This window comes from Doryrhamphus excisus, linkage group LG1 (genome assembly GCF_037039965.1).
Source record: "Doryrhamphus excisus strain RoL-2023G ecotype Guam linkage group LG1, RoL_Dexc_Guam_v1.1, whole genome shotgun sequence".
NCBI lineage: Eukaryota > Metazoa > Chordata > Actinopteri > Syngnathiformes > Syngnathidae > Doryrhamphus > Doryrhamphus excisus.
In genome coordinates, this window is record NC_136357.1 from 21,281,827 (window position 1) to 21,307,345 (window position 25,519).

A 25,519-nucleotide genomic window follows, 5' to 3' on the forward strand; every position below is an offset into this window, starting at 1 on the left:
ACTAAAGGAGGAAAGTTTACATTTACATGTTTTTTTGACATCTCAATGACCGAGGTAGACTACAGCATTACCCAGTAATAATCAAGTGTTGGTGTTTGACCTGGAAAATATCATCAGGAAAGATAGATATGGTTGGCCGTATTGCAGCAGAATATAGATGGACGAATTAAAATGCATAAGAAAGTTGTTGATTTTGAATATTATTTTTAACAGTCATTTCTATGATGGTTTACTTTAAGATGTTAGCAAAAATAAATTTTTATTGTAGTAAGAAATGCTTGAGAGCCAGATACAGTCATCAAAAGAGCCATACCTGGCTCCCGAGCCATAGGTTCCCTACCTCTGGTCTACGTTATTATGTATTTATTGAACTTTATTCAAATAAAATGGGAATTTTCCATTAATTGTTCTTTGCTTTAGGGGAATCTCCGCCTCTCGCCCGAAGACAGCTGGGATAGGCTCCAGCACCCCCCGCGACCATCGTGAGGAAAAAGCAGTAGAAAATGAATGAATGAATGAATGAACTAGGGGAATCTACTGGAGGAAACTTCACCTGCAGTGTCCAGGTATTTATTTCACAGTCAGACTGGTTGGATTTTTGGTGAAAAACTTACTGAATCTTTTCAGATTCAGGACTATTATTAATTAATTATTAATTAATTAATTAATTAATTAATAAAAATAATGTGGGGGACAGAGGCCGTAATATATACAATAATAATATAAGCAGTATATTTTAGATATATATTCATCATTTTATATACAATGATAATACCAAAATATTAATATCTTTAGAATATAGAAAATAAAATAAAGGTATCTCATTTAGTATTGGCATAAAAAGCTTCCCCCACCTTCCTCCTAGTAGACGCCTTGTACTCTCTCCAGTTAAGAAACGATCGCGATCGCTCCTGACCACTATGAATAAATAATAGTGCGTGTTGAGTGCTTGTCGTCTCTATATTTAGATGCCCCCTAGTGGCGGTTAGTAAGAATGCCTGTTCAGACACACGTTGTACATTACAATACATTAATGGATAAATACAAAAATTAATTTCTTCTGTATTCAATTTGCAAAATTTGTCTTTTTTTAAATAAAAAACACTGCGGGGGAGTCTAACAGGAAAAAGCTATTTTTATTTTGAAGCCAAACTTTTATTTTGACACACGAAGACGGAAATACAATTGCGTTTCCGTCAGTTGGCTTGCCATTGGTGCTGCTGCTGCTGCCGCCGATAGCTCGCCCTGATGGTGGACTGATCCCGGCCGAAACTCCACCTCCTGGCCCCGCGTGAGAAATGCTCCAGCGGCGTGCGTGAACCGGTGAAGCTCGCGTCGAGGAAGCGGAGAGACAAGAGGCGAGGCGAGGCGAGGCTTATCGAGTCTCCGGGCGAAGTGTATTAGCGGCCACACGAAGCGGTCAGGATGTTGCAAGTGTTAGCTTGTGGCGCCGTAGTTTTCCCCGGTTTGTTCTTCGCTTTCAGGAGGATCCTGCCCAGAGTGTTCCCACATTGGAGCGATGCCGACGTGGTGCTCGTTAGTGAAAGGTAAACTACCCGTTCATTGTCCCCAGAATCAATGTTCTGGCCGGACTCACTTGTGTTCGTAATTGTTGTGATGCTTACTATCCTGGCTCCCTCACGACTCTTGCTGTGTCGACCCGCTTTATTATGTCACATAAGTATCCTTTGATGATTCACTTAGCGCCATTCGATTGCAGACTAACTGCTGGGACGATGGCAAAGGAGCACGTCCACACAACTGTCATTCGCACGCATAGTTCAGTGATGGTGTAATTTCCTCGCATCTTCTTGTTTGGACGTTAAACTGACCATCACCACTCGATGTGATGTTGGACGCAATCGGTTTCTGTCGTGAATAATCCCGTTAAAGTGAGTCAACGTCACTTGCTTTCATGTTGCAAACTAGTCCGGTGCTCATTGGTACACCGTTGGTACACTGTCACGCTGCTTAATCCTCTTCCGAGCTGTGGGCCAGCCCGACTTGCTGAGCTAGCGATGCCCTCCTCCGGAGTAATGCTTCCACATTTGCTTCCACACTTACTGCTCATCTCACGGTAAACTCGCTCCTCGCCGAGCGTCCACGCCGCGGGCACGTCACGCCGGCTTGTTTTCTCCAGCGAGAAAGAAACAAAGTTGAACGTTCACCACCCTGCAGCCTATTGTACCCCTAGTCGACACAGTCAACCTGAAGACTAAAGACTGGAACACATGCCACCACCAAGGACAAATAAGCCTTATCTGGATTCAGGGGCGTATTTAGCCATTTGGCGGCCCCAGGCAAACCTCCTCAATGGGGCCCCCCACATCCTTTTCATTTTGGGGGATTTTGACATTATTGCTAAATGTCAGTATGTAATTATACCTGGCAGATTAAGTTGCTAGTTACATAGCCATGTTTATGTACATGTTTTTGTATCACATTTAGACTGAGTGTTTTTATTTATACCACATCTACTCACTCGTACTTTGAATGTTAAGTCCAACTTTAAGCTCTTCAAACTCAGGAATCGGAGCTTCGGGATAAGAGAAAAGGTATATAATTTATGAAGTCACTGTAATATATTTCTGCAGATTAAATTTCATAAAAATCTGATGGAGCGAAATATGTTTATTTTCAGCCAAAATGGCTACATGTTGTGTATTGTCTGATTTTCAATATGGATTCCCGGATTGGAGTTATATGTGCAAATAAGATATGGATAAGTTAGATATCATTATAAGGGAATCATGCTAAAAACAACATTGATTTTCTCAAATATGGTGGGGATTTTATACATTCTTGTCATTGATAGCGAGGTATTTGTTGTGGGTTGAAAAGGAATACTGCTGCACTGGAGTCTGAGGCATATACATGAAAAATATGACACTTAATGTTCTTCCCTTTTTGATGTTCAAATGACTACTCTGACCTTCAAAACAGATTTTCACAGCCTAAATGATTATATATTTTGTAGTACGGCTGTACTTGCCAAGGTCCGTGGGTGGACATCTTTTTGTCTTGACTCTGTGTTAATGCAAAGGTGCTATTTTCCGGTATGAAATGTGCTGTAACGTCTTCTGTGGAAGTGAATGAGGTATCAAGTTAGAGTTCAAGTCATGCTTTATCAGATGAAATTAAGCACAGACTTGATTTTACATATTTCAAAACATTCCTAGTTCACCGCTTTAGTACTCACATCTTTGTGATGAGAAGCTACTGACTCCTCCTCAGCTGACACTGGCAGTAGCGGTACTGCTGTATTCTACGTTGGTTGTGACTGCGAAAAACGTTGACACCTTCTACTTCTGATAAAAAAAGAAAAAAACTTTTTCCACTCGTCTTTTCCTTGTTGCTTCACCCGGGTAATCACCCCGCCAATCAAAGACATGGTGCCAACAAATTAGCTTCGCTCCAGTCTTCCGGAAATGCGCAGTAACACGGAATAGTCCATTGCATGATAAGTGAGGGGCAGCGGTCGGTACACATATGAAAGATCACACATTTTGATGGCGTTTCAGCATTAAAACAGTAGATTTAAAAAAAAAGAACAATTATCATGTTTTATGAGATGTTTGGGGGCCCCGGGCAATTGCCTGTGTTTGCCTAACGGTAGGCCAACCCCTGGCTGGAATAGCAGCCTATTGGAAAGTACCTCATGTAGGAAGATTCATGCCTGTTTCTTCTAGATGACACAATGTCAGCAGACACTGCATGTGCATTCTGAAAAGCTGAACACAGGAGCCGTTCGGAAGCTGAAGCTGGATTGAAATGCTGTGGAAATATGCTAAAACATAGAATGAAAGTAAGAGTAAATTGGTAGTTTGAGCTCACATCGGGAATTGACCCAACCATCTCTGGATCCAAGTGCTCTAACAAGCTGCACGATACATTTTTACTAATTTGCCACAATTGGGGCAGCAGCAGGGTATGCCGAATAAGTCCAGTGCAGTTGTTAATATTATGTGTTTAATGTTGTGTATTAGGTTTTTTGTCATCCGATGTACATAAGTAAACACACATGGTGTATTTAAATACAATACGTGTATTTACTTACTTCTTCTCTTCTATTTATCTGATACCAAGCACCAGGTATGAAGGAGCCTACTCCAATGGGCTTTGAGCAGAAGGTGGGATACACTGTGGACAACATTCTGTCATTGTTATTAATGTAGTGGTGTGCATTTGCAACCCAAAATTTTAAAAATAAAAAAAGTCTTAGTTTACTGTCTTCTTTGTTCAACCATTGCTGCTAAATAGTTGATAGTTGGCAGTGATTAAATTACAGTGACTTCCATCTGATGTAATTACATTTTTACAGTACCTTTAAAAGTGGTTCGGAACCTCTGGACTTGGTCTTAGGACCTCTAGATTACAAACCAAGCACTCACAAGCTGAGCTATGCAGCTTCTAGTACAACTTTTAAGTAGACCCTTCACAGAAAATATAACATTACACTTAATGTGGGATTATTTGAAAGGTCTGAATTGGTACCACAGTTGTCCTGAGTGAGCTGAACATTTTGATGTTGGACTTTTATGGAGAATGTCCAACTACTCTAAATGTGGCAATATTTACAAAAGTCAGTTCAATGTTTGCGATCACCAATTAATGTTATCAAGAAATCAGAATTGTTGTCTTGTCAGTGTAGCCATTGCCCCAAGTAGTTGATAGTTGGCTGTGATAAGAGGACAGTGACTTCTGTCTGATGTAATCTAACTGTATACAACGTGTCTGAATCCATAAGCGGGAATTGAACCTAGTACCTTTGGGTTGGGAAGCACATAATATCACTGTGAAATCCACAAAGTGATTCAGTAATGGAAAATTTTAAGTCACTTTTCACCAGTAGGGGGCACTATTTAAATTCATTCATTCATTCATTCATTTTCTACTGCTTATCCTCACGAGGGTCACGGGCGTTGCTGGAGCCTATCCCAGCTGTCTTCGGGCGAGAGGCGGGGTACACCCTGGACTGGTGGCCAGCCAATCACAGGACACATATAGACAAACAACCATTCACACTCACATTCATACCTATGGACGATTTGGAATGGCCAATTAACCTAGCATGTTTTTGGAATGTGGGAGGAAACCGGAGTACCCGGAGAAAACCCACATGAAAACTCCACACAGAGATGGCCGAGGGTGGAATTGACACTGGTCTCCTAGCTGTGAGGTCTGCACGCTAACCCCTCGACCGCCGTGCAGCCTCACCTTTTAAATTGTCTATTAATTTTTAATGGAAACATTTTCACAGAAAATAATAAATTACGGCTGCACGATGGTCGAGTGGTTAGCACACAGTCCTCACAGCTAGGAGAGTTCAATTCCACCCTCGGCCATCTCTGTGTGGAGTTTGCATGTTCTCCCCGTGCATGCGTGGGTTTTCTCCGTGTACTCCGGTTTCCTCCCACATTCCAAAAACATGCTAGGTTAATTAGTCACTCCAAATTGTCCATAGGTATGAATGTGAGTGTGAATGGTTGTTTGTCTATATGTGCCCTGTGATTAGCTGGCCACCAGTCCAGGGTGTACCACGCCGCAAGACAGCTGGGATAGGCTCCAGCACCCCCGCGACCCTCGTGAGGATAAGCGGTAGAAAATGCATGAATATGAAATTACGCTAAAGATGGGAATATTTTTGAGAAGTAGATAGCAAACTTGTCCTGAGTGGATTTTTTTTGAATTTGTTAAGAAATGAGTAGTTAGCGGACAAAAAATGAGGTGGAATAAGAAGTAGGAAGAAGAGGAGCAGGAATAAAAAGATGAAAATGGCCGACACATGTTGCCTCTATGTATGTATTTATGCTTTTGCAATGTAGCCAGCAACACTGTCAACTGTGCATCATTTTTCACTGTTTTGTTTATATTTTCCAACCAAACGCCTCAGCACGGGCTGACTATCGGGACGAAAGCTGCGTCTACCGTGCCCCTCCATTAGTACTTTTTTCCTCAGTTGAGAAAACTGTTCACGTCAGTCATCGGTTTTATTGTGCTCATTGTGTTGATTCTGTTTAAAACCGAAATATTTCCACACTGTGACTGCGGCATTCACCTTAAAATCGGTCATGTGTTGTACTTCATGTTAGCGTATGCTGGCTCCGTGAGCGCACTTAGTCACGGAGCTCATGCAGCTAGGGTAGTAGCTTTCATAGCTAGTAGCCCTATCTCCACAAATAGGCTGAATGAGATAAGAGCCCACTCTCTCCGTTCATTCCCCTTATAGAACCAATGCGCACAGACAGATGCAAAGTGAACCCTCTTGTCATCCAGCCTGTGTGTCACTGAGAGAAGAGCAGACAAGCAAACACACATCGAGTGGGGAGAACAAGTATTTCATACACTGCCGATTTTGCTGGTTTTCCCACTTGCAAAACATGTAGAGGTCTGTAATTTGTATCATAAGTGCTCTTCAGGAACGAAATCTAAAACAAAAATCCAGAAAATCACATTGAGTGATTTTTAAATAATACATTTGCATGTAAGTGCATGTAATAAGTATTTCATACATCAGAAAAATAGAACTTCATATTTGGCACAGAAACCTTTCTTTGCAATTACAGATATCAGACGCTTCCTGTAGTTCTTGACAAGGTTTGCACACACTGCAGCAGGGATTTTGGGATTTTCCACTCCTCCATTCAGATATCTCCATAGCCTTCAGGTTTGGGGGCAACACGGACTTTCCACTCCCTCCATAGATTTTCTATTGGGTTCAGATCTGGAGACGGGCAAGGCCACTCCAGGGCCTTGGGATGCTTCTTACACAGCCACTGATTAGTTGCCTTGGCTGTGTGCTCTGGGTTGTTGTCATGCTGACGACCCAGCCACGACCCATCTTCAGGACTGAAGGAAGGAGGATGTCGGCCAAGGTCTGGCGATACATGGCCTCATCCATGCTCCCCTAAAATACGGTGCAGTCGTCCTGTCCCCTTGGCAAAAAAGCATCCTCAAAGAATGATGTTTCCACCTCTGTGTTGGGATGGTGTTCTTGGTTGTACTCATCCTTGTTCTTCCTCCAAACACGGCGAGTCGACCAAAAAGTTCAATTTTTGTCTCATCCGACCACATGACCATCTCCATTCCTCCTCTGGATCATCCAGATGGTCTGTGGTTCCAGCTCTCTTCAGGTCATTGACCTGGTCCTGCCGTGTAACTCTGGGCTGATCCCTCACCTTCCTCATGATCATTGATGCCACACGAGATGAGATCTTGCTTGGAACCCCAGAACAAGGAAGATTGACCGTCATCTTGAACTTCTTCCATTTTCGAATAATTGCTCCAACAGTTGTTACCTTCTCAACAAGCAGCTTGCTTATTTTCCTGTAGCCCATCCCAGCCTTGTGCAGGTCTACAACTTTATCTCTAATGTTCCTGCACAGCTCTTTGGTCTTGGCCATTGTGGAGAGGTTGGAGTTTGTTTGTTTGAGCGTGAGGACAGGTGTCTTTTATACAGGTAACGAGTTCAAATGGGTACAGTTAATACAGCTAATGAGTGGAGAACACGAGGGCGAACTAACTAACAAGTCTATGAGAGACGAAATTCTTACTGGTTGGTAGGTGATTAAATACTTATTTCATTTACTTAAATGCAAAAAAATCATACAATGGGATTTTCTGGAAATTTGTTTTAGATTCCGTCCCTCACAATCGAAGAACACATATGATACAAATTACAGACCTCTACATGCTTTGTAAGTGGGAAAATCAGCAAAATCGGCAGTGTATCAAATATTTGTTCTTCCCATTGTACATATATACATGCATACATACATGCATGTTTAAGAAATATATACAAACATATTTAAATTATTTTATTTTGTTAAAGGGGACTTATTATGATTTTTCCACAATTCCAATTTTGTTAGAATGTTGTATTCTCATGCTAAGTGCTAAGATTTGGATGGCTCTGCATGCTCGGTTTTCTCTTTGTGGTGTCACTGCGAGCCAGACTTCCTTATATGGGCATGCCTGGGTACAAGCTGTAGGCCTGCACCCCACCCCAACCCAGACCCCCCGCTCTGCTGCACTCTTTCGTTGAAGATGTCACCGTGTTAGCACAGAGCAATGGCTACCAGCAAGTGTTTGTTCAGGTGTGAGGGAAAGCTAACTTGCCCAGAGAGGGAAGCAATAAGCAGTAGAGTGGTTGGAGTTTCTGATTCCTGGCCAGTAAGAGGAAAATACGGGACTGTTTTATGAACATGGGCCAAACTGGATTATACGCCAAACTGTTGTTGACGTCCGATGCCTTTTCATCATTACTTGGTCGTTTTGAAGAGCAAGCTGTAAGTTATAATTTATCATACACTACTGCTCAAAAGTTTGGGGTTCACAAAAATGATATCCATTTCACAAACATTTAACATGAATCAGATTATTTTCAAAGAAGGATGTACATTTTTGCTTGGAGGCCTACTATCAACAACTGTCAGGCCTCTGCATCAATCTCCTGGTATGGCTGCTAATCCAAGTTCATCATTTTATAAGGCTAATAGATGATTAGAAAAGCCATGTAAAAAAATCTCCATGCTGTTAACTACTCCCTTCAGAGAGCAGCACAAACTGGGTCTAACAAGGACAGAAAAACAATGCACAATTGTGCAAGAAGACAAATATCTGAGAGTGTGTAGTTTAAGACAAAGACGCCTCACAGGTCGTCACCTGGCAGCTGTACTAAATAGTAGCCGTCAAACACCAGTGTCAGTATCAACAGTGAAGCGGCGACTTCAGGACTTCAGACTTCATGGCAGCATTGCCAAGAAAAAGCCATATCTCAGACTGGCCAAAAAAATTTCCAAGTGATCCCAAACTTTTGAGCGGTAGTGTAATTTGTGTACGTAATCTGACAAATTGAGCTTGTGAAACATGAACATTGTATTTCTGTCCCTTTTCTGTGCGTTCCACCGAGAGAAAACGGTTAGTTTGAGCTAACTAACAACGGATGTCATGGGAGGTACCTGTTTTGGTGCTTAAAACCCTAACAAAAAAAACAAAAAAGTCAGTGTTTCATTCATGGCTGCCACGATTATTCGGATAATTCGAATACCTCGATTACAAAAAATATTCTCTGAACTTTTTCATGTTTTGAAGAATCGCTTACGTCACCAACGCACCCACACAGAGGACGAAGATGGGAGTGTTTGAAGACGCGGGAAGATCGACGAGGCTAGAAAAAGTGGCAAGGGAACGAAAGAGAAAGTTTATTTGACCAGAACCAAAAAGGTTCTCCAATCCATCCATCCTGCTTCTTCTGCTTCTGCGCTCTCAGGCCAGTTGAGAGACATAGTAGTCTCTCCAACCTGTCCTGAACACCACCACCTCTGGCTCCTCTCGGAGGGAGAGCCCAGTCACCCTACGGAGAAAACCCATTTCGCCCACCTGTACTCACAATCTGGTACCTTGGCTCACCGTTCAAAGCTCACGACCGTAGTTGGGGGTAGGAACTGGTGTTCATCAGCTTGGAGCTGAGTGGGAAGTGGCTGGTATGACAATCAGCACCTTCAAATTCAAGTCCATGGTTCTCACTCGAAAAAGGGTGTACCGCCACCTGAATGGTACCAGAGGTTGTTTGTGACCGAATTGCTTGATTCTTTGGTGCACACTAGTGATCCAATGACCACACTACCTGCGAAATGGCACTGGAGTTCGCTCTACCTGAATTGCTGGGTGTTTGCCGTATGCTGGTGTGAACAAGTAAAACCACTGTCATGTGGAGGGTTGAGACATGGGCCAAGCAAGACCCCAGATTGTATCCCCCACCCAGTGTTTGAACCAGATAGTTCATCCTTGCCGAGAGATGCTCTGTATGCCCATTGGCTTGGCTCACTTTTTTTTGCTTTGCTGCATCGCCAACGCAAACAGCGGTGATGTAGCTCGCAACTGTCAGACGCCGTGAGTGTGACAGCACGTGAAAGAGCAAGCCAGCGACCCATCACGCGTAACGAAAGTGGGCCTGCGAGTCAGGCAAAAGACAAAGTTGTACCACCAAAAGCCACCGCAGCAGGAAAGAGCGGACAGGGCAGTGAGGAATTCTTCCCCCCTTTTCCCGTTCCCCTCCACTCTCTCTTTCTCTCTATGTCTCTTTTTCACTGTCTCTCTCTATCTCGCTCTCCTTCTCGTCACGCCGGCAGCCTTTCAGCAGCAGCAAGGGGGGGGGGGGCGGTGGGAGGGGTATTGGCGGACACACAATGAATGGGCTGTGTAAAAATCTGGGTCTTGTGACAGCCCAGGAAACGTGTGTGGCTTTGGGGTTGGAGGTCAAAGGTATAGTATAATATAATGCTTAGGGTAGGTTAGTTAGTTAGTTAGTTTGTGGTCAGCCGATTTACTAGCCTGCCTCTACTCAGACTGGAGTATTACATTGGCCTTGCCTGGTGCGTGGTCTGTGATCCATGGCTGCGAGCCAATGCAGATTGCCGTGAGGTGAATGGAGCACAGACTCACAACTGCTTATTGTTTGACAAATTCACGCAATACGTCTGCAAATATAGCACTAAGGGATAACTTTTTAAAAGTGGTTGGTAGTGACTAGCCAAGACGTTAAATCCAAAGTCTGAGATCTGGAGTACAGATGTCCGAAATGTTCGACCACAAATGTAATTTCTTCTCAAAGTGTTAAATCATTACTGCTAAAAACCCTAAATACCAATTTTTTGTGTTGCTGTTTTCTTTCTGTGATGTGTCTGTCTTTCTCAGGCTGGTGTCCTCCATCCATGCTGTCATGGCAACCACAGCAGGAATCATCGTTGTTTCTTCATGCCGGGACAACGTCATCCACAGCAGGTTAGAATGTGCTGCCATCTACTCTGATGTCTGATGCTAACTCATCGTTGCTATTCATATATACAAGTCTGTGCAACAAAGTTGAGTCGAGCTGCACAAATAAATAAATCAATAAATAATCAATTAGCCAGTTAATTGACAACTATTTTGGTATATTAATCATTTTTTTATTTTAAAAAGTCAATTATGTTTGACTCTGACTCACAAAGTCGCTAATTTTTTGTCCCTTTGTATTGAGTTTGTACTCCTACACACGATAGCCCGCACAGAAAGCTTTCTAGGTCTTCCAGAATCTATTCCAGCTGTATTTCCTTCAGTTTTCATTGATTCCACTTCGACATACACCCACTCGGTTGTGACTCAAGCGCTACTGTGGACTTCCGGACTACTGCCGAACCCCATTATCTAATTTTTTGGGTATAGGAGTTGATAATGTGAAAATCTGAAAAGATCCTGTCAAATGTGGAAAAAAAAATCACGGCTAATGATCACCATAAGGAAGTGGTTTTTTTGTGAATAGAGTACATGACTGCCAGCGGTCCTGACAACAAAGTGTTCCTTCATTTACCCAGGAGGACAGTAGAAAAAACTGCTGAATGCTACTGCCAACTTGTGGCGCTAATTTTAAAAAGTACATCAGTAGGTCGTCTACAGCCACAGCTGTCAATATTGACAACTGTCAATATAGTTTGTTTTTTTTGTTTGTGTTTGTAGACCACTCACCATGTGACTATAGGAGACTTTGCGGTTAATTGAATAACAGCGTTAATTGTGTCAAATGCCTTATGAGGTATAATTGAGTATAATATATTTTATAGTCTTGTACAGTTTTTTTTTATTATTATTGTCTTTATAGGTTATATTACAGCTGCATCTAAGTAATGTGGTCTACATGGTTTTCGAGTTCCTCGAGAAATGTAGGCCTTCCCTGTTTGCTGGAACATATAATATATATATAATGTAATGTAATATATAATGTAGTGTTCATATTTACAACAACAAAGTTGAATGTAAATAAAATGACTTCCTGCTACATTTCCTGAAAGCCATTTAGCATTAGCATCATGCTAGCCTCCCAATGTGTGTGTGTTGTGTATTTTTTTTTTAAGGAAAGTGTGAATGTAAGCTAATGCTATCCTGGTAATCCTACTGAGTCAGCGGCCAGACCCGGGCAGTCCCAGTTTCAGGATTCTAATCTTCACCGGCAATGCCACCCCACCCCACCTCCGCTACCCTCTCCCCTGCTCCCCTCCCTCCCCTTTAGCCGACACGGCTTAATTCCTCTACAACGCTGCTCAGTTGTGCTGTCCTGTGACGTGCACAAGGCCCTGGGGGGGCTTATCAGACACATGCTTAGCAGCCAGACCCCATGAATACTCTAATGTCCTATCACAATCTGTCGCTGCCGTCGGCCTTTGTCGTAACACTTTACTCACTTCACCACGACGACAGGAGAGGAAAATAAAATGGAAACATGAATGAATAGACTAGAAGGAAGATTCCAATGGCACTAAATTTAGCTCCATCAGATTAGTTAGCAGGGTCAGGGCTGGCGGAGAGTTATTACAAGGAGACACTCTTTGTAGGAGTAATTCTCTTGTCGGGCTACAACTAATGATCATTTTCTTAGTTGTTTAATCTGCAGCTTGTTCTTTCGACTCATTGCGTATTTGGTTCGGCCCTCGATGGACCAAATCATGAAGCAAACACAAACGCGGTCTACAAGAGAAAAGCGGCCAAAAAGGCAGTCAAAGTCAACATCAGTCAAAGCTGAAACTGTATGTGTGAAGATCTCGTTTTGCCTTTCATGCATGCCAAAGGGAATTAGGGTGGGTGGGTTGGGTTGGTCTCTCTGTTCACACTCGCACAAGTTGCATTCACGGACCCGTTGAACATCACAACAACATACCCGATAGTGGATGTTCTTATCAATAACACGCTCAAACGCACACGTTCAAACTGGTATTGCACTAGCAGTTAGCTGTTCACACGATGATGTAAGTATGCTCAGAAATCCCAGAAAATACAGTGCAACCTCGGTTAGCGTGTTTTTTGTTTAAAGTCAAAAATCGAAGCCACTATTTTGCCAGACATTGGTGTGTCATGTTATTAGTCCAACTGTGTTCTTCGCGTAGTTTTATCACAAAACATCCTCGGTAGCAATCCTTTAGCTTGCTAGTACATGGAAACAAGAAGCGGAAGTCACATAAGATGCCCGTCTATCACGTAATTGGACTGGCGTTCTTTGCTAACTTAACAGTTGAGCCACAAGTCTCAAAAATGTGAACACAGTTTTTACAGTTATGGAATTATAATTTTAAATGCCTAAAACACCTCAAAAGGATTAATTTGAATATCGAGTGAACATTTGACAGCTCTACTAAACAGTGTTGCAGAATGTTTGAGCTGCTTTGCCTCCCATTTCAATTTTCCTACCAAATGAAGCCAATTTGTTTGAGGAATTTGCTTGTCAATGCATTTGCATTTTGTCGCTACAGCTCAAAGGCATCGCTAAGTGAATAAACGGCTTGTTATACACTACCACTCAAAAGTTTGGGATCACTTGGAATTTTTTTTGGCCAGTCTGAGATATGGCTTTTTTTGGCAATCCTGCCATGAAGTCCAGCACCCTGAAGTGGCCGCTTCACTGTTGATACTGACACTGGTGTTTGACGGCTACTATTTAGTACAGCTGCCAGGTGACGACCTGTGAGACGTCTTTGTCTTAAACTACAACACTCTCGGATATTTGTCTTCTTGCCTAGTTGTGCATCGTTTTTCTGTCCTTGTTAGACCCAGTTTGTGCTGTTCTCTGAAGGGAGTAGTTAACAGCATGGTAATAGATTTTTAAAATGGGTTTTCTAATAATCTATTAGCCTTGTAAAATTAATAACTTGGATTAGCAGCCATACCAGGAGATTGATAGTATTAATAGGTAGTAAGCCTCTATGTGAAAATGTACATCCTTCTTTGAAAATCATCGCATTCATTTTAATTGTTTGTGAAATGGATAAAAATGTTTTTCTTTGGAAAACAAAGAAATTTGCAAGTGATCCCAAATTTTTGATCGGTAGTGTATATGTACAGGACAATATCTGCTCGACAGGCTCAACTTTTCACTTTTGCGTACCCCGAGACATTTGCCTTGGAGCCATGTATCCCCACAAAAACCTTGTTTATTAATTATTGACTTGAAATATTGAGCATGATTAATTGGTTAAATAATTCTACAGTAAATTCTGTTTCAAATATTAGCATTTTGCATGGTCAAATTGAGATTAAGCTTTGGCATGAGTACTGTTATTCTTCCTTCATATCTTTTATTTCAGCTGGATGATTGGTTCCTTTCATTTGAAATCGTTGAACTTGCGCTTCACTTTTGTCCACTTGCAATCGCTTCTTGATTTAAGTTTGCATGTTAATTTGATACCAAATTGAAAGTCCAACCAGCGATAAAGCCTCCTTTATGGAGAATCCCCAGTCTCTCATCCTAACACACACGTACATGGACAGGCTTTCACAGGGCAGTGATTAGAACACCAATATGAATTAGAGCTTCAAGATTAAACACTCTGAATGCACAACATCATCTTCAAACGTACTTATCCATCCATCCATCCATCCTGTGAATGCACAACATCATCTTCAAACGTACTTACTGTTCATTTAACTCACACAAAGCAATGAAGATCGTCATGCTCTGTCTCCTTCCTCTGAACCGTGAGGCATTCTGGCGCACTCATAATTCGCGGGGGCAACAATCTCAATAGGGAAGGCCAGACTTCCTGATCCCCAGACACCAAGGCATTGTAATCCCTCCAGCGTGTCCTCGGTCTGCCCCGAGGCCTTCTCCCAGGTGGGCATGCTCAGAACAGCTCACCATACGAACGCACAAAGGCGATCATAGACCTGCGGCCTAGGGTGTCCTGGTTCCAAGTGCACTTATGAACATCCCTATGTTCGAACATGGTGTTAGTTATGGACAATTTGGTGTTCGGACAATAAAATCACACTGCATGGGTTCAGATCAGGGAGACCGTTTCTCCCTATCACACCCCTCCAGGTCACACTGTTATTGCCCACATGCACGTCGAAGTCTCCCAGTAGAACGACAGAGTCAACAGATGGACGCCAAGAAGGCCGGGTACTCTGAACTGCCATTTGGCGTGTACGCACAAACAGTCAGGACAACCCCCCCCCAACCCGAAGGCGTAGGGAAATGACCCTCTTGTTCATCGGGGATACTCCAACACAGAGGAACCTAGCTATTAATAAGCCCACGCCACCTCGCTGCCTCTCCGCTGCAGCAACTCCAGAGTAGAACAAGGTCCAAGCCCTCTCGAAGAGTTTGGTTCCAGAAACCAAACTGCGGGTCTAGTTGAGTCCGACTAGATCTAGTCGGAATGTCTCAACCGCTCGCAAAAGAGAAGTGACATTCCATGTCCCAAGAACCAGATTTGGCTGCCAAAGATCAGGTCGCCCAGGCGCCCGCCACCCAAACGCAATGCACCAGACCCTGCTTGCCCCCGCAGGTGGTGGGTCTACAGGGCGGAGATTGCAGGTGGCTCCTTCGTGCCTGGCTCCAGGGTTACTCTCTGGTAACCTACATACGTCCAGGTGATTGGTCTCTTCTCTTGCTTTCACTCTTGATCTGGCCCGTCACCGAGGACCTGTTTGCCTTGGAAGATCATACCAGAGGCCTATCGGCTCATGGACATCATATGAGCTCCTAAGACCACTGGAGCACTCAAACCCCTCCACCCCGATACGGTGGTCATTCACGGCGGAATTGTGAGCTTTAGGTGCTAATTAATTATATATATTTTTTTATTTACCTACCCCTTATGACAATTTGTGCACCCCTGGGGGTACACTTTGATTTTGCCCATCCAAACATGAGCACACCTCTTTCCCTTTTCTGTGCATTCTAAGGAAAAACAAAAAGCATGGAAAAACAGTTGGCATGAGGGAGCTAACAATGCACATTATGTGACACATTTTCACTAAGGGTGTGGAAAATAATCAATATTAATCGATATTAATCGATACATCGATGCGAGTGCATCGGCTCATTCACCTGGTATGGATGCAATTGACGGGTGAAATCTAGATTCATTGCGATGTGTTTGTGGGTATTGGTAAAATCCGATGCAAGCGCCGTTTTATTAATGTTCAACTTCACCCCATATGCTGTTCCCCAGGCGTATTGAATGCACCATCATTATTTGGCCTTTTGTATTGAATACGGACAGAAGCCGTGAGGCACATCCAACTACTAGTAAAACAGCATGGACGTTCGTAGCAAGCAGCAGCGAGGAACTTTCTATATTTAACCCCCCCGCAACGTTTAAATGGTATGTTTGGAAACACTACGGAGCGACGGAAAGCTCGACAAAACGTCCGTCATTTGCAAAGAATGCCGTGTTAAGAAGCCGTACAACGGCAGCACGACAAACATGCAGACCCCCTTAAAAAGGGGACACCACAACACGGACAAGTCTACCGCCCCCTCCCCGTCTAGTTCCTCGTCGGACACCGGGGAAGAACCAAGCAAATCAGGTCAGAATAAGTGGATCCGCTGCTTTCCAAATTGTCCAGGAGCTATTTGTCTGTCCCTGCAACAAGTGTCCCCCCCCCCAGCAGGTGACATTAGAACAGCAGAGCAGTTGGCTTCTTCCTGAATTTGGAAACAATTTAAAAAGGGTAGAAGTTGTTTCCCACTTTCTGCTCCTCACTGCTGTATTAGCCTAGCTGCTAGCTCATTCATATTATATATTCATATTATATATTTTTTACAGCAGTAATTATTGTTGAATTGTTTGACTCCACCACTGAACCACTGCTATTGGAATTGCATAGCCGATGTGAAAGTGGGAGGAAAGTTGTTTTTGAAAAGTTGTTGCTGTTTTAAGATGGCAAAAAGAATGATGAAGTGGTGCATAGTAAAAAAGACAAACAGCACTTTAGTTGAATTTACTGCCAAGTGCCTAGAAGGAATAAAGCCAAATCCTTTTTGTAGGACCATACGGAATTCCATTTTTCCCCTTTGCTTATTTGCATCATGTTGAATTGCATCATATCGCAAGAAATTGCACCATATCATATCGGATTGCATTGATTTTAACTAAATGATTATGGTATCGCATCGTATCGCAAACGTGAAGAGGGTGAATTGTATCGCATCGTATCGCCAGAAAATTCCATGAATGGTTAAAGTATGGTATCACTGGCAGTGCGTCGAGATGTGTATCGAATTGTCCTCAGTGCTGAGATTCACACCCCTAATTTTCACTATAAAGCCTTGTAAAAAATGTCATCAATGTTTTCTGTACATGTTGTGCCCATGCAGTAACAGGTACATTCGAAGTTAGTTTCATGTTGGGTATCGTTGGCGAAGCTACAGCGGTAGTTCCCCCTCACATGAAATCATAACACGAGCTGCAGTCCATAGAGCCGCTTGCAAATAATACTAATAATACTTGACACATCATTTTCTTGTGGTTTCCTAGTCAGTACAGATTGGTGTCCTAATGCATTGGTTCGTAGGTTGTAGTTCTTCATATTAGCTGCTACAATAAAAATGGCGCTGTAGCTTTGTTGATATGTTTATTTATATTATGTTATTAGAACATTGTTGGTGTTTTTTGTGGGGCTTTATAATTGAAATAGGTGTGTCTTGTCACATGTATTGTTAGCTACCACATGGTAGCTTTTTTTCTCTATTTAGAATAGAGGATTTTAGAAAAATTCCACCAAAAGTGGAGTTTTCCTTTTTAAAAGGCACAAAACTGAATGAATTAGCCGTGAAATGGCAGGGGCCGCTTGTACTGTGTTTGCGGCTGGCTCTTGTTAATCTGCATGCAGTGACCTTAAAGAGCTAAAGAACCCTGGCAGAGGTCAGAGGGCAGAGCTGCTGCCCTGCAGCTTTCCTCCAGCCTGGCCACATAATTAACCATCGTCATAATCATCGCACATAAGCCAGCTAGCTATCCAGACAAGCTGTTGTTATGCTGCACTTACATAAGGTTAGCTTTAAAGCCTCTGCCATCATCCACCATATAGCCCAGCTGTTCAAATGAGTGGATTTATCATTTATCGATAAAGCAATTCACTTCAATAAACTCTAGAATGTAGTAGTTTATGATGAAAGAGCTAAGGCAGAGATGGAATGCTGTATGGAAAATGCAGAATCAAAGGGGAAAAGTGGGAGTTTTTGGACCATGGACTATAAAGTTCTGAATGAGATCAGTATTTTTCGCATTGAAAATATTTGACTGATTTTTTTTTTAATAACTTCAGATTTCAGCCTCTCAAATGTGACTACTTTTTCCTGTCCTTAGTCATCCATGAAAGCAGATCTATTTAATATCTTTGTGTTTTAGGCAAAAAATATTTTGGAAAACAGTGACAGATATTTTTGCCAAACAACTGTTTGTGTTTTGATATTGCAATGTGTTCAAACTATTTCCACTAAGTGTTTTTTTTTTTAATCGCCGTTTTTGTCTTCTGAGCCGAACCCACTGCCAAACTCAGATTTTTTTGTTACAAACATGAATTAGTGGAATTGTGTTACACAGCATGTCCAACAATATTGTTGGGCTTCTGTAACAAACCTCTGTGAGTCAGGTCTCACTGATAGCTCCAATTGGGTGTTGGGGACTGGGGTCCTAGCTGGAGCTTGCGGGTTGCCTGCCTGGAGGAGGACAAGCACATTCAGTGGTCAAAATGGATGCCTCTTGGCACCAATGTAATAATAGGTTTTTTTCTAATATTCTCATGATTGATCGGCAGAGTCTCCAACATCGACCTGTAGCTCGTGATCCTCGGGTTGGTGACCTGGTGTAATAAGTACGCATTGTGAGGGATTTCTGGAAAAGTGGGACATTGTGGGCTGAATGTTTCGACTTCGGAATGCTTTGAATCAGCTGAGCAATGAGTATGGATATTTTCTGTCATGTTTTTGTGAGTAATACTTGGAAATGTCTCTTTCAGACACTGGCTGGCCACCTACTTTGTCATCCGGTACGGCGTGCCTTACATGGCCTACGACCTCCTCGCCATGTACCTCAGCCACTACCACCGCTTCCGGGTCAAAGGGCATAAGGAGTACATGCAGCACTCCCTGCAGACGGTGAACTCGTTCGTGCGCCGCGAGTTGCTGCTGGTGCTGCATCACATCGCCCTGCTCACCGTGCTGCTGCCGGTCACGCTGGTAAGGATGCCATAATGAAACATATACTGTATACAGGAAGTGTGATTTTACAGGTCCTGTTGCACAGAATGGTACAATACCAAGCTGGTTCAAAGGGGACAACAAAGGAGGATTTGATTTGTTCCTCAAGTTGCGGAAAGACAGGAAATGAAGGACAATAGTCAAGTCAGAATTATTGATCACGGCCTGTCCAATGAATAGGACGGTAGACACTTAGACCGATGAATAGTGGAGCACTCAGGAAAAAACACTTATACAAAACAAACAAGCGGAGTGAGCTCAAACAAGCAGCAACATAATAAAGGGAGGTTCCCCACGCTGGGATCGGAGCTCAATGGGTTGTATGCAGACAATGTTTAGGCGGCCGTCAGGCTCCATCAGCGGCCCGAAGTGAAGCCTGTGGTCCACAGCACCATCTTAATGAGAAAGTCTTAATTGTAGGAGAATATATGAGGAAAAAAAACTTCAATAGTTCATGTTATCTAAATTATTTTCTAAAACTTGGGGGCAGGGGTGGGTGTTAGGTTCTCGTGTGGCCACTCCGTTATCTGGAAAAAAAAGCCGAAAGAAAGAAAAATTATAGCAATGAAGTCATAACTGCAAGAAGAAAGTTGACATGTTCAAGGAAAACTTTCACAATCGGTATGTGAAACATGAATACATTCTTTCCTTTTTCTGTGCCTTGTAATGAAAGAAAATGAGTTAGTATGAGCTAGCTAACAATGCACTTCATGCGACATACCTATTTTAGGACGTACCACTAAAGCCCGACAAAGAAAACATGTTATGTTCCATTTACAAAACTGTGTTCCTGTAACATTCGTAGTGATGCTGCAATCAAAGGTGACCCTTTGGATTTATTGCATGCTACAATAAATACTGTACGACATAATGCATCATTACAAGCCAGTCCGTCAGCTTTGTCCCGCAAAGTTTGCTAACGCATCTGACGAGGTAAATGGTGTCTCATGGAAATGTAAACAAGCTCACTGCGTCTCCTCCAGCGTTTCAGCCAAAAGCCTTGAACACAATGAGATGGCATAATATCCCAAAATATACAACAACAGAAAGTCACATGGAACTGGAGCATAACAACTGCATTGGGACTGCATTGTAGTGAACACCAACTTCCGGGTGGGAACTTCTTGTGTGAACGCCACTTGCTCCTCCTCCAATCCTGGTAGATGAAAATTGTAAAAAAAATTTAAAATATTTCAACATTGGAGCACATACCCAGCACAAGAAATATGCTTTTCAGTGTTGTTTTACATGGGGAAAAACAAGATGGATATGTTTTGGTGTCTTGAGCACTCTAAGGGAATAGTTTATTTCAAAATGTAGAAGTAAGAACTCCAAGGAAAACCTTTTGTGTATTTGTTTATGGGGTGAAACTATGGAAGCGTATAAATGATGAATGGAAACCATGTCCAAACATCCAGCACTTTTAGAAGAGAAATAATAATATAAGTATAAAAATATGATCTTTAAAAGGGACGTTGCACGTACATAAATACCAGTACCAAGTACATAAATACCAAGGATGACGTAGTTCCTTTTCTTCCACTGTCTAGTATTTAATTATTCATTCTTCTCTTGGTTAATATTTATATTTACAATATTTTTGGCTGTTTTGTTTATGTTATTATTATTCTTAAGTGCAAGCATGTAAATATTGATGAATCATGCAAAGTGAGAAGGTGATACATAAAGTTTCGACTTCCACGCTCTCCATTTTGAAAGTGCAAATGACATATATTGGACTTTTTTTTTCCTCTTTGTTTTATATATGTGTTTATGTATTTACTTTAAACAATGTTAGGTTTTTCTTCATTTTCAAAATAAAATGTAAAAATGTAAGCTACATGAAGAGTTATTTATGAAGATTATTTAAGAAGGTTGAAATATTTGCATTTTTTTCTTGAAATATGTCTGACTTTATAGCATATAATCTATATGTGTTGCTTTACAAAATATCACTTTTTGTGGCAGATAGTCCTTCTGTGTACCAAGAAAAAGTTGTATATATTTTGAGTTAAGCTCATGACAGATGGGAGCAAAAACAAGTGTTGCGATGTTGTTTGTTGAAATGATGTGTGCATAATTATATAATATAGTATAGTATGTTTGGTTCGTGGGAGGAACCATTTTTCATATTGGTGTATGAACTAACTGCATGGAGGGACCACCTCAGGGCTATTAGTTTGCAACAATACCAGATCACATTACGTTTCCATTATTTAGCTGCAGCTGCCGCCCAGTACTGTCTCTTAACTCATCATTCTGGCTGCCTGCCTGCCTGTTGCACTGCCAGTTAAACATGCTAAAAGCCTGCAGCTTTTGCGTCATTAAGTCTTAATCTTACTGAGATATTGAGGAAAATGTCCTGTATTTTGGTTGGGTCATTTTTATATAAGCTCACTGCCTGACAAACAGTTTGTTTCTTTCTGCTTTTTCTTTACCGAGTCGCCACAGCAGATCTTTTTTATGTTAACTGTATTAAGTTAACTGTGATTAGTGAATTTCCACCGTATTATTCTGTATTTATGAATTGAATATTTTCACAGTTCACAGAACACCTGTTTACAACCGTTTTAAATATGTTTTTTAATATTATTAGAGCCCCAGTCATTAAAATAACACCTCTATTGTCACCTTTACACTCCTGTTACCCAATATAGTAGACATAATAGGAGAATAAGACATAAGTACTTTAGTATGCTGAACTTTTTGACTCATGGGCCACATTGGCTTAAGAAATTTGTCGGCCATATGTTGGCGGGCGTCAAGCAGAACAACATACTTACTCACAGTGCAACAAAATTTAACGACATGCACAGCAAGTTAATGCGTCACAAATCACCTACTGCTAGTACCTGGATGATAAACAACAACTAAGCGCTAAACATAACACGTAACATAAAATTGTTTGTTCCAAATTCCCCACAAGGCATGCTGGGTAGTGCAACGGCAACAACAGTGGCGAAGGGCGAAGTACTCCTCCAGCTGTACACTGGTTCTCCCCACCTCTGTGGACTCATGCTGGCATAGCTTATCCGACATTAATGCTCCACAGCGGGCAGCTTCTCCTGCTGTACACTCTGGCTCTCCTGGTCCTAGGAAACCAGTACACCCATCTTGGGAGCCATTTTGGAAGCCATTTTGGCGCGGCGCACCTGCCCTGGGCCGCACCTACACCATGCCAACAGGGTGTGGCCAGCGCACTTTGCAATTTTTGTGAGCAGTGCAGTACAGCGCAGCACCGCGCACCCACGCCTCCATCCTTTTCACCGGCGCAAGTGGCAGAGAGGCAGGAGATAAGTTGTGAGAGGTTTTAACACAGCTGAGTGTAATCTTAACCAATCAAATGAACGTCTCTCATTGCCTTTAAATGTGCAGGGCCCACTAGATTGCGCATCGGGGGTACACCACAATGCGCGTCATGCACCATGTACACGTCATCTGTTCCTGACAGTTGCATTAAACACAGCGGCAGGCTAACACAGGCATCGTGCTTGTGATCCACCAACATTAAAAAAAAATATCTCCTTCAGCCAGATTTTAACAACCAATGTTGTATTACCGGTGATCTTTGGTTTTAGTTGTTGTTATTATTAGTTATCTCTTAGTTTCCACAAAATCTGTGCTGCATTTTGGCTAATTTGGATATTAACAGTGATTGGATGGTTACTGAGGGGAGGGACTAAATGGGCGATTTGGGCTACAAAGAAGCTGAGTGGATCTGTTTTGTAGAGTTTTTATTTCTAAAAGCCATTTAATTAGGGGAGCGTCTTCTAAAGGGCAACTAGGGATCCAACCTGGAAAAACCTAGCATCCCCCTTGTAAAACAGTATCAAAATAGATGTTTTATTCTCCTATTAGCGTGTTTAAAATATCGGAGGGTTGAGGTTGTCCGATCAGTGCAACCCGCTGTGAGACAACTGCATCCTATTATAAGGAAACGGGATATGGCATAAAAATGGGTGTTTTATTTTGTCTTTGCGGGAGGATTAGCTTGTCATGCATGGTGCTGGCACACAGGTTAACAAGCCAGATGGGTATCTAAAAAAAAAAAAAACCCACAAAACAGACAGATGGCAAGCATCAAACCACAAATATCCTTTCCTTCTCAGCGGCCTGGAGGCCGTTGCGGCTCGCAATTAAGGTCGACGTGTGTGGTTTTACCAGTCTTTTTCCTCAGGTTTGGATGCCGTGTGGTTGGGGGAAGGGAGGGAAGGGTGACAAGGGATTGCCTATCCAGGTAGTTGCGGTGTTAAGTTCCCGTCACAGATGGCAGAGCCGCTCATCCTTTATTCATCACTGGCAAGCCAACCAGCTAGCGAGCTTTACCAAGCAAACAGAGCTTTTTGTCCACAAGAGTGTCCGTGTGTCCGGGAGGTCTATTGTCGGGATGGCATCTCTAACCGCATTGGTCAATATTTGAAAGCTTCATTCATTACTAAAGCTTCTGACATCACTGGGGTTGTGGTGGTGTCTTACTTTTGCACACTTTTCTTTCCTTTTTTTTTAGTTTATTCAGTCTCAACAAGGGGTGTCCACAAATCCAGCGAGGGCCACTGAGTGAAAATAAAAGGATGCAACTCTGCCACTTTGGTATTTTGAAAAGCACCACATCTGCTATGGAATTATGCTTAGAGGTTCTATATTTTAAGAAAAAACTGCATCATCTTTGTCATATGGATGAAAATGTCTGTTATTAATTCAACTTCAGTTTCCCCCCCCATTGTTTGCTGTTCATTACATTTTTCTTTTTAAATCTTTGTATATTTTCTTTTTTTCTCATAAAATTGTGACTTATTTAGCCATTAGAATATGACTTAATTCTCTTAATATTTTGATTTTATTCTCATATTTTATTATATTAGTTATTTCTATTACTTATAATATTTATTTATTTATTTTAATTTTACAACTATCTTTGTCATATGGATGAAAATGTCTGTTATTAATTCATCTTCAGTTTCCCCCCCATTTTTTGCTGTTCATTATTTTTTTCTTTTTAGATCTTTGTATATTTTCTTTTTTTTCCTCATAAAATTGTGACTTATTTAGCCATTAGAACATGACTTAATTCTCTTAATATTTTGACTTTATTCTCATATTTTATTATTTATTTCTATTATATTATTTATTTATTATTGCTTTTCATTTTACAACTATTTTGGCTTTCTTCTTGCAAATTATGACTTTATTTCTATTTTTGTTGTAGTCGTTTTGTTTTAGTTTTCTTGGTAAATTATATTTTTAGAATGTGCTGAAGGCAAATCAAATAAAAAAAAAAAAAAAAAAAGCTGCAAGCTCCAAATGTCCCCCAGGGCCGCACTTTAGGGAACTTTAATAGTTATATTTCAACTTCCATGTTTTCAACTTTTTCTAAAAAAATATTTAAAGAGTTTGACTTTATTTTTGCAACATTGCTTCATTTTTGTTGCTGCTAAAGTTTTTTGTAAATTCTATTTTTAAAAGTTCTGTGGCCCCCTAGCCACACTTTTGACAACCCTGGTCTAAACAGTCTAAACAGCTGTTCTGAAATAATATGTGTCTTTTTACTTGGCTAATTACTTCCTTCAAAGCGGTCAGTGTAAAAGCAGACTCTGCAATATTTCCTGGTGTGACGTCTTGGATGGCGTCCAAATGGTGTGAGAAAAGGTCATAAAGCGAGGAAGTACTCCCGTCTTTAAAAGCGTACCAATCGTAATGAACAGAGGATTTACTTTCAGGTTGTGTTAGTACTTTTTTAGTCAATGGCCTACTCGCACTTGAGCCTTTTAATACCCTCCTGTTTCTGAGAGTTTGTCCTTGGTTGCCAGCTGTGTTTTGTTTTCCATGCTAATGTTTGTTTTTACTCTCACTCACTCTTTTTCCCCCCCTTCCATTCTTCAGTTCTTTCGAAATGGAAAGGGAGATTTCTTCGTCGGCTGCTTGTTTCTAACCGAGCTCAGCACTCCTTTTGTCTCCCTGGGGAAGATACTGATTCAGGTGAGGCGACACTCAGACACGCCCCTGATATCCTTTGTCTTGCCTTTTTGCTTCTCAAAGACAACAGCCAACCTCGGCCTGGGAAAGTCCCGCCTGCCGCAGCAGCAGACGTGATGCTTTCATACGATAACTTTTATCTTCTGCAGTCATCATTTGTTCACTTGACTATGCACTTCTTTGTGTAATATACAATGGTGTGAAAGTCTTTGCCCCCTTCCTGATTTCTTTTTTTTTTGCACGTTTGCCAATTTAAAATATTTCAGAGCATCAAACAAATTTAAATATGATTCAATGACAACACAACTGAACACAAAATGCAGTTTTTATTTATTATTAAAGGAGAAAAAAACCTAAACCTAAATGGCTTTGTGTGAAAAAGTGATTAGACCACCTGTTAAAACATAAGAGATTGAGACGAGATTGAGATGTGGAAAAGGTTATAAAGCCATTTCCAAAGCATTGGGACACCAACAAACCACAGTGAGAGCCATTATCCACAAACGGAGAAAACACGGAACCATAGTG

At 41.7% G+C, this 25,519-nt stretch overlaps 1 protein-coding gene across 1 annotated transcript in view; it reads left to right on the forward strand.

Moving 5' to 3' along the window:
* The first annotated feature begins 1,185 nt into the window (after nt 1-1,185).
* Nucleotides 1,186-25,519, forward strand: part of tlcd3a (TLC domain containing 3A) — a 30,371-nt gene continuing 6,037 nt past the window's right edge. The window contains exons 1-4 of the mRNA XM_058077623.2: nt 1,186-1,547; nt 10,699-10,785; nt 18,778-18,997; nt 24,899-24,994. Of these exons, the coding sequence (XP_057933606.1) occupies nt 1,426-1,547; nt 10,699-10,785; nt 18,778-18,997; nt 24,899-24,994 (525 nt within the window). The 5' untranslated portion in view covers nt 1,186-1,425. The remainder of the gene's footprint in view (nt 1,548-10,698; nt 10,786-18,777; nt 18,998-24,898; nt 24,995-25,519) is intronic.